General features: G+C 44.8%; 1 protein-coding gene across 1 annotated transcript; it reads left to right on the top strand.

The window, feature by feature from the left end:
* The first annotated feature begins 2,940 nt into the window (after nt 1–2,940).
* Nucleotides 2,941–6,062, top strand: LOC137522615 (uncharacterized). Its single transcript, XM_068242693.1, has 3 exons — nt 2,941–3,892; nt 4,480–4,642; nt 5,005–6,062. Exons 1-3 carry the CDS (start codon nt 3,766–3,768, stop codon nt 5,837–5,839), a joined length of 1,125 nt encoding a protein of 374 aa, XP_068098794.1. The 5' UTR covers nt 2,941–3,765; the 3' UTR covers nt 5,840–6,062.
* Nucleotides 6,063–9,785: the final 3,723 nt, after the last annotated feature.

Genomic DNA, 9,785 nt, shown 5'->3' with positions numbered 1-9,785 from the left:
ATACATTTTTCAAATTTCCCGCAAGATACAGGCAAACTCTTTATATTTTTCTTAATATTAAGGAGAAAAGATATATGCTAGGGGAATAATTCCCATTATTTTAGAGGAATGGTAATCCTGATATATTTAAGCTCTATTTTAGCAGTCGAACATCCTTCTTTATTCTTTTTATCTCTTTCTTTCATTCAGATCAGATCACACATAGCTTTCATTCAAGGGATATTTTTCTTTTTAGCTTTCAACTAGGACAGTATTGGTCCATGTCTATCTATATGCTTCTAAGCGTAGGAAGGATTTTAGGTCAAGCTCTCTGTTGAGGCCATGTGGATACAGGGTATCTAGCTTATATATCCACATGGCCTCTTTACAATAGAGCAGATCGTCATAGTCGCCCCTCCTAGCTGAAACATTCAGCTTGTACAATCCTTTAACTTGAGTGCCCTCAAGGCTGCTCTGATGGAATTCTGCATAGTGTGTTGCCAAATAGCTTTTTTCTTCATCTTTCTCCTCAATTAATCGCAGATGCTCCAGGACCCTCTCTTTGAACATTCTTTTCATTTTGCCTATATATTTAAGTTTGCAGGGACATTCTATCATATATATTACTCTCTTTGTTTGACAGTTTATATGGGATCTTATTTCAAATGTTTTGGTTCCAGTACTATTTGTAAACGTTTTATTGTCTTGTCTATTTAAAAATGGGCACATTTTGCACCTGCCACACCTATAGGTCCCATTGGGAACCATCTTATTTAGCCAAGTGGAGTTATCTCTTGTGTATTCACTATGTACAAGTTTATCTTTCAGATTTTGGGCACGTCGTGCTGTTAATAAGGGTCTAGGGCCTATGATTTGTGCTATTTCAGAGGATGAGGTCAGGATCCCCCCAATTTTTTGTCAAGATTTGTCTAAAATCTTCCCAATGGGACCCATATCTAGACACCATTCTCACGAATTGATCAACATTTTCCTCTTCTTCTTTCTTTGAGGAGAGTTGGATTAATGAGGTTCTATTCATATTCCAAGCTCTTTTTAGTGCTCGTCTGAGTATACGATGTGAATAGCCTCTCTCTCGAAATCTTTTGTACATTTCTCGTGCCTCACCTCGAAAGAGTTCGTCTTTAGAGCAGTTGCGTCTGAGGCGCACAAACTGCCCATAAGGTATGCCTCTAATTAAAGACGATGGATGGTGGCTAGAAGCATGTAGCAGGCTATTTCCGGCCGTTGGTTTTCGGTAAGTTGAAGTTATTAGCCTATCTTCCTGCACTTCCAATTTTAAGTCTAAAAAAGTCAAGAATTGGTCACTAACCGTATAAGTCAGTCTGATATTTCTATTGTTTTGGTTAAGTCTCTCCAGGAACCTATCCAGTTCCTCTCTGGTGCCTGTCCAGACCAGGAGCACATCGTCAATGTAACAAAGCCATAGGGCGGCGTGTGCTCGGTACCCCTCGTCTCTGTAGACCTCCTGGTGCTCCCATAGCCCCAAATGGAGGCAGGCATAGGCCGGAGCACACGCCGCCCCATGGACGTGCCCCTGGTCTGCCTATAGTATGCGCCATCGAAGGAGAAGCAGTTATAGCCTAATATCAACTCCAGGGCATCCATTATAAACTGGTTAGTTAGGGGTGCCTCAGAATAGAAGGCCTCTAGAAAGAATTTTCCTAATATACCAGAAGTTCAGACTGCTCATGTGTTGTATTCAGAAGTATACCACACCCACACCTACCAAGGTTTATGTTCAGTACTTGCCCTTTATGCTGGGCATACACGGCTCGATTTTGCCGCTCGATTCTCCCGCTCGATCGTTTCGACGCTCGATTCTGCAGTCAATTCTCTTATCTTCCGCTCGTTTTCTTATCTTTTTCCATTCACTTTAATATGGAATTGAGTGGCGAAACGATCGGGCAGGAGATCAGCATGTCGTAAATTATGTATCGAGCCATCTTAATGGCTCAAAATCGAGTCGTGTATTCCCAGCATAAGGCAAGTAATCACCCAGTTACCCATATTAAAGGTCCAATTAGGTTGTAACTATTAGCATAGGCATAGTTACAAAGAGGGGAAGTGAAACGATACATGGCATAACATCCTCCATTTTGTATCTTTCTATATCAACACACATATATAAGAAAATATGATATCTGCTTTTTTTAGCTGAAACTGTAAGTTAAGGTAATTGGAACTTTATGTTCTCTTTGCTAATCAGCTACACCCTTCCTATAGAAACCGCAAGAAGCTTAGCAATAACTGCAGGAAGCTGTCAAACTGCAGTTGAGCTATACTTCCTGTAATGTTGAATCCTTGTCAGTAATATGAAAAATATGAAATATAGGTATATATGAAATATAGATGCAGTATTTTTACATAGCCTCCATTGTATGACATCGTACAATACAATACAATAATATTTCTATAGCGCTTTCCTCCCATAGGACTCAAAGCGCTTAGGCTCTCTCAGATTCAGTCATTGGTAGTAGGATGAAGTATTCACACAACAAAAAGTTATATTTCTGCAAATGCCAAACTGAACAGGTGGGTTTTCAGTCTGGATTTAAACACGTCCAGGGATGGAGCTGTCCTTATCTGTTGAGGTAAGGAGTTCCAAAACGTAGAGGCAGCATGACAGAAGGCTCTGGGACCAAAAGTTTCCAAGTGGACTCTGGGTATGGCTAGATTATTAGAACCTGTGGATCTGAGAATGCGGGGATTGCTATGCAGCTTATTCTCCATTTTGTTAGTTAGCTTCATTTCTATATACCTGATACATTCTATGGGCTTGATTCACAAAAGAGTGCTAACTGATAGCACGGCCGTTTTCGCACAAATTTTCGTGTTGCACGCGATAGCGAATTTTCACGCGAAACGACGTTTTCGTGTGAAATTTCGAACAAAAGCGATAGCGTTGTGCGCAAAAATTCACTTTTGCACGTGAAAACATCGGTTCGTATGAAAATTCGTGATGTTTTAAAGTAGCACAATAACTGAAGCTGGTTTGCTCTCTTATAAACTGCAAGGTGTACGCTGTCTTAGGTCCCATTCACACTGCACGCGTTTGTGGCCGTTTTTAAGGTACACGTTTTCTGTGCGTTTTGCGAGGGCCAGAAAAATCAATGGTAATGTATGGCCCTCGTTCACATATACGTGTGGCAAACGTACGCGTGGAAGAAACGCATAGTTGGATGCATTTCTGTGCGTCGCGCACAGAAACGCATTGTAATGAAAGTCAATGGCTGCGCAGTAAAAACGCATGGCATGCATTTTTGTGTGCGTATTCGGAGGTGCGGTTCTCGTCGGAAGTATAGCTGACATCCGGCGTGACGCACTTCCTTTGCAATATGGCGGCGAGGAAGAAGAGAGGAGGGCGCGGCTCGGGCTCCGCACGCAATAGCGGGGGAACAGTCGTCCGGAAGCTAATATGCACAGATGAGCTGATAGTGAGGGTTCAGGAGCATCCTGAACTCTATGACAAAGGGCATCCCAGGTACAAAGAGGGGAATCGTGCAGGGTCGTAACTAGAAATCACCGGGCCCCCCTGCAAAACTTTGGATGGGGCCCCCTTCCGCCAGGACAGAGCACTCGGGGAGAGGTAGAGAAGTTGGGGGCTGGGCGTTGTACAGAAGAGTGTGCTGCACACTGAATAGGCTCTGTCTACAAATCTTTGTCTGCCAAACTTTTGTGCAGAGAGTAAACAAAAATTATCTCTCCTCCCCTTAGTTGTCAGTCTCTCAGGATGGGGCCCCCTGTGGCTTCTGGGCCCCCCTGCGGATGCAACCCTTGCAGGGTCTATTATTACGCCCCTGGAATCGTGCCATGTACATCTGGATGCAGATAGCACAGACCTTCTATACCGACGAATGGGATGATTTCACTGATTTACAGCGAGAGGAGCTTGGTAAGTGCATGGGGACCACTGTTGGTGTCTACTGGGGCCTATCTGCCTGCGTGCCACTGGGGCCTATCTGCCTGCCTGTCACTAGGGCCTATCTGCCTGCCACTGGGGACCACCTGCCTGCCTGTCATTGGGGACCACCTGCCTGCCTGTCACTGGGGACCACCTGCCTACCTGTCACTGGGGCCTATCTGCCTGCCACTGGGGACCACCTGCCTGCCTGTCACTGGGGACCACCTGCCTACCTGTCACTGGGGCCTATCTGCCTGCCACTGGGGACCACCTGCCTACCTGTCACTGGGGACCACCTGCCTGCCTGTCACAGGGGCCTATCTTCCTGCCTGTCACAGGGGCCTATCTGCCTTCCTGTCACTGGGGACCACCTGCCTACCTGTCACTGGGGACCACCTGCCTACCTGTCACTGGGGACCACCTGCCTACCTGTCACTGGGGCCTATTTGCCTGCCTGTCACTGGGGACCACCTGCATGTGTCATTCAACCAGTATTGATGAGTGGGCTATGTTTAATATATTGAGTTCCGACATGTTTGAGCATTGAAATGAAATATGATGTTGTGCTCTTCTTTCAGGATTTGAAGCTAAAACACGGTGGAGATCTGTTAAGGACAGTTATATCAAAGATTTGAAGTTAGAACTCCAAGAAAGTAGAAGTGGTGCTGGAGCTTCAACTAGAACGCCTTATAAATTTCGGCAAAACATGCAGTTTCTTCGGCCATACGTCGAGCTGAGAGAGTAAGTATTTTTGTGCAAGGCTTATGCTTTGTATGCACATTGTTAGCACGTCATATACAGCATAGTACACATCATACATTTTTGGAAAGGAATGTAAGTTACATTCACCTTTCCAATACGGTGGCCATACACTAATCCCTTTGACATACAAGTTACCAACAGATACGATCCCTCTCTGATCAACGAGTGATCGTATGCCACCTTTAATCTGCAGTTTGTAGCCAAACTGTCATTTACCACATGTAATTGTACAACATCTGATAAGATAAATGCATAGAGACAATTGTACGGTGTCTACTACAGATGTGCCATTTATGAAATCAGAAGTACTAAAATGTATACTTTTGTATATTTCCAAACAGAACGGAGGATAATATTCCGCTACCTATTACCCTTGATGACAACAGCAATTCAAATCTCGATTGTGAGGGTGAGGCTGGAAGTGAGACACAAGAAAGGTCAACAACCTCAGAGGTGCAGGAATCTGAGCAGAACACTGCCTCGAGACGCCAGGTTGCTGGAGGCAATACAAGAGAGCAAGCGAAAAAAATAAATAAAAGTAATGATAATGAGGAACTCATGACTTCTTTGAAGTCTGTTGTGACTGTCATGGAACAGCAGAAAAGCAATGCTTATGTGTTGGCTATGAGTCTGATTCCTCTCATTGAGGAAGTCCCAAAAGAGCAAATGTTTAACTTGAGGCGTGCATTGATAGATGCCATACAGAGCTGTATTCCTAAACCTGCTGCAGAAGCTTCTAATCGTACACCAGCTGTCACACCACTACCGCGTGTAGAATTAGATTTGAATCAGCTCAGGTACAGTCAAATTAACGTGCAACATGTGCAAGCGTCAGGTGTTCATGTTAATTGCCCACTTTGTGGCCCCCCTTCCAATGTAAGTACCAGAGGTCCTGAACAGCTAGCAGGTAATTACTTGCAAGCACCTGAAATCAATAACAACCCTTACATACATCCCTGGGAAGGGCCCTTTTCTCCTTACTTAAATGCAAATGTGCAAGGTGCAAGCAGTGGTCATCTGCAACGACCAAGTGAAGGCCCTCGTTATCTGTCTCAAACACCACCAACGCCCCCACCACCACCAACTGGCCCCACTGCTGAAGGCAATGTGTTCACAGAATCATTGAGGTCAACTTCATTTTCTTATCAAGAATCCCTGTACTTTGAGAATCTATAGTTCATAAAGTTTTATGGAACAGGGTGTGGTTACAGTACAGTTAAGTTCTTTAATATTTAAAGGTTTGTAAAGGAAAGTTTGTTGTTACAAATGTTGTTTATTTTATGGACAGAATGTACCTTGGTACATGTTTGTTGAGACGCATTATTATGTTCATCCCAGTGTTATATGCAAGGTAACATTACCAGCAAAGAAACGCCAAAAAAAAGCAGTTGGAAAGTGCGTTGTTACACACACACACACACACACACACACACACACACACACACACACACACACACACACACACACACACACACACACACACACACACACACACACACACACACACACACACACACACACACACACACGTCTTGCAACATGCAGCTAAGGTTCATGACAGTGAACCTGAGTACAGTGTTAACAATAGCCCCATGCAGAAGAAACAAATCTTTGCACCTTTCAGTAACAATTGTATGTACGATGCAATAAAATGCAACATGCTCCATGGTTATTCCTTTCTTCTGCATTTCCATGTACCATTGTGTTGCAGTGGTAAATGGATTGGAATATCAACAACATGGACCATGCACATTTTAATTATGATACATACCTTCGTTACATAGTCGTACAAGGATTTGTTTCCTGTACATTGGTACTTACAGAAAAACCTACCCTGTAATCTTTCATCCTTGAGTATGCATTCGATCGAATTGAAGAAAAAAGCGGGGCACCACTCCTTAAAAGTCCCTTTATTCCGGTGGGGGAGACAGCAGGTACATGCAGTGGGGGTATCAAGTGCCTGACAGCTGTTTCGCTGGTTTAAACCAGCTTCTTCAGAGGGTATGCATTCGTGTTGCAAGGCCTCAGAAGGACTCAGGCAGACCTCTGAAAATTTTCATTTTCTATTTTCAATCTGGATTTTATCAACAATACAAAAAGACCGAATCATTACAACACAACCACAAGTACGCAGCCTTGCTCTTTTAAAACCCTCATAAAAACTCTGACTCCACTATAATACCCCCATAAAAAAGTCAGACTGCATGTTCACAAATGTGTAAACTCAGGACTGAGTACTGGAAGAGTGTACAGTACAGGATGAAAAACAAAGCAGGGTAGGTTTTTTTTGTACTGTCAACTGTACTGTACATGACGATCTATATGCGAGTGCTACATTGTTGGGTTCACGTCTACATAACACGTTTTACTATGTTACATCTTTGTTATGTTGAAGGTAAATAAAGTAAGCATACACAGAGGGAAGTCTTTACTAGTGCACAAGCACATGACCTGACACGTTTAGTCACAGTACATTGGGGCGTATGAAGACCTAATAAAAGGTTACGGGTACTGAATTATGCACAAGACGTTGAAATAGTTGATTACACTGTTGTATGTTACCTTCATGTTCAGTGCACCAAACAAGCAGTAACGTTAGTAGTATATTGTCCACTGCAATTTATAAGAACAATGCTCTATTGGTGTATGATGTGTTGCGGACAACCAAATGGCGCCTTGCAAGAAATGTTATGTTTACAGCAAAAAAATAAACATGTTAAATGTTCCCTATTGCTTTTTCACTATATTTCAGCTTTTCATAATAACTATTCTTAAATCACTACAAGTGCAGTAAATGTGTTTGTGCATTATAACCCTGTATTCACATGGATCCTTATACACATCAATGTGTAATGTATCAAAGGACCACCTCTGCTCACTATCTTCGGCACCACCTTTGTCATACCAAGTGTTCGGCGTTCACATGCTCTGCCACGCGGTGGACATGGCTGAACTTGCTGTTGGAAAAAGATAACCTTCTGAACACGTAGTCAACACCATTCCGTGTGTAAATTAATTAGAGGTGTACACGACATACACAAAAAAACACGTGTGCATACATGGAATCCTTGGTGATGTGAAATTACCAAGATATACGTGTAAACTGGGAAGCATATAAGACTATGATATCTAAGTAATGCAACATTCAAAACCAGTAACAGTTGGTAGCAAGGGATGCAAATTTATTTAGTACACATTGGTACATGACGTACATTGTTAGGCTGCATTGTTATTGCTTGTACCAATGTTTCCATAGATAGTTAGCACATGTTAACACAATGTGCTGATCTCTCAGACGAATGGCATTTATGGTTGCTCTGGGAGCTGCTCTGTGAGATGCCATGCTAATGGGGGTATCCGAGTTGTCCAGATTCACCCCTTCTTTGTCCCTCACAAAATTATGTAGCACACAAGCTGCCTTAATAACACACACAGCATTCTCAGGGGTCATTTGTAGAGACCCCTGAAAAATTCTCCATTTGGACGCCAATATGCCAAAGGCACATTCTACCATGCGTCGTGCTCTACACAAGTGATAATTAAAGTTACGCTTAGTATGGTCTAGACCAGTGGTTCCCAACCTTTTCCGGCCCGGGGAACACTGTCTGACCAAATTTTTCTCCGGGGAACGGCGCGGGGGGGGGGGGGGGGGGGAGGGGGGGGGGGGTCGGTAATGCGGCCCCCGGTTGTTTGCGCGACCCCCGGTTGTTTGCGCGACCTAGTGGACAGTGCCGTGCACAGCAGGCTATGGGGGGGGGGGGGGGGGGGGGCTGTGGTGCGGCTGCATAGCTAGCATAGTTGCCCCAGTGTAGGGAGTTTAGTTGCCTCAGTATAGCTAGTATAGTGCCCCAGTATAGCCAGTATAGTGCCCCAGTATAGCCAGAATAGTGCCCCAGTATAGCCAGAATAGTGCCCCAGTATAGCTAGTATAGTGCCCCAGTATAGCCAGCATAGTGCCCCGGTATAGCCCCCCAGTATAGCTAGTATAGTGCCCCAGTATAGCCAGTATAGTGCCCCAGTATAGCCAGAATAGTGCCCCAGTATAGCCAGTATAGTGCCCCAGTATAGCTAGTATAGTGCCCCAGTATAGCCAGTATAGTGCCCCAGTATAGCCAGCATAGTGCCCCAGTATAGCCCCCCAGTATAGCTAGTATAGTGCCCCAGTATAGCCCCCCAGTATAGCTAGTATAGTGCCCCAGTATAGCCCCCCAGTATAGCCAGTATAGTGCCCCAGTATAGCCAGTTTAGTGCCCCAGTATTGCCAGCATAGTGCCCCAGTATAGCCCCCCAGTATAGCTAGTATAGTGCCCCAGTATAGCCCCCCAGTATAGCCAGTATAGTGCCCCAGTATAGCTAGTATAGTGCCCCAGTATAGCCAGAATAGTGCCCCAGTATAGCTAGTATAGTGCCCCAGAATAGTGCCCCAGTATAGCCAGTATAGTGCCCTCCCGCCCGTCCCCGCGGCCGCCGCTGTTATTACCTTAACAGCTGCCGCTCTCCCCTCTCCGGCGCATGTGTTTATTCTAGCAGCGTATCTCCGGCTGCTCTGTGTGATGCGGAAGGAAGCAGGGCAGCGGCTTCCTGTAACGGCGATATGTATCGCCGTTACTATGGTAACCGAGCCCTGCCTCCTTCCGCATCACACAGAGCAGCCGGAGATACGCTGCTAGAATAAACACATGTGCTGGAGAGGGGAGAGCGGCCGCTGCTAAGGTAATAACAGCGGCGGCCGCGGGGACGGGCGGGAGGGGGAGAAGAGGACGGCACAATCAGGCAACGTTCCGCGGCACACTAGTGTGCCGCGGAACACTGGTTGAAAAACACTGGTCTAGACCATGTTGCGAGTAGGGACGCATAATGTAACTTGATAGTCCAAACGCCTCATCACGACCAAAAAAAAAAAAGAGTAGAGTCAGCACTGCTTCCAAAGGACCCAACATCAACGTACAGGAATTTATAATCTGCGTCAACTACAGCCAACAAAACCAAGGAGAAGTATTTTTTATAATAAAAAAATCTACTTCCACTACATGGAGGGCAAACAATCCTGACGTGCTTCCCATCTATGGTACCGATACAATGTGGAAAATTGCATCTACGCCAGTATAAATCAGTAACTTCT

This window comes from Hyperolius riggenbachi, chromosome 6 (assembly GCF_040937935.1).
Source record: "Hyperolius riggenbachi isolate aHypRig1 chromosome 6, aHypRig1.pri, whole genome shotgun sequence".
NCBI classification, from domain to species: Eukaryota; Metazoa; Chordata; class Amphibia; order Anura; family Hyperoliidae; genus Hyperolius; species Hyperolius riggenbachi.
Note: the sequence above shows the minus strand (reverse complement) of the source record. Positions and strands in the feature narration are given on the sequence as shown.

Excerpts from the sequence above, each read along its gene's own strand:
- LOC137522615 (XM_068242693.1), top strand. The coding sequence starts at position 3,766 with ATGCAACCCTTGCAGGGTCTATTATTACGCCCCTGGAATCGTGCCATG. Across the intron at positions 3,893-4,479 it reads TTTACAGCGAGAGGAGCTTG|GATTTGAAGCTAAAACACGG; the intron begins GTAAGTGCATGG and ends CTCTTCTTTCAG. Across the intron at positions 4,643-5,004 it reads CCATACGTCGAGCTGAGAGA|AACGGAGGATAATATTCCGC; the intron begins GTAAGTATTTTT and ends ATTTCCAAACAG.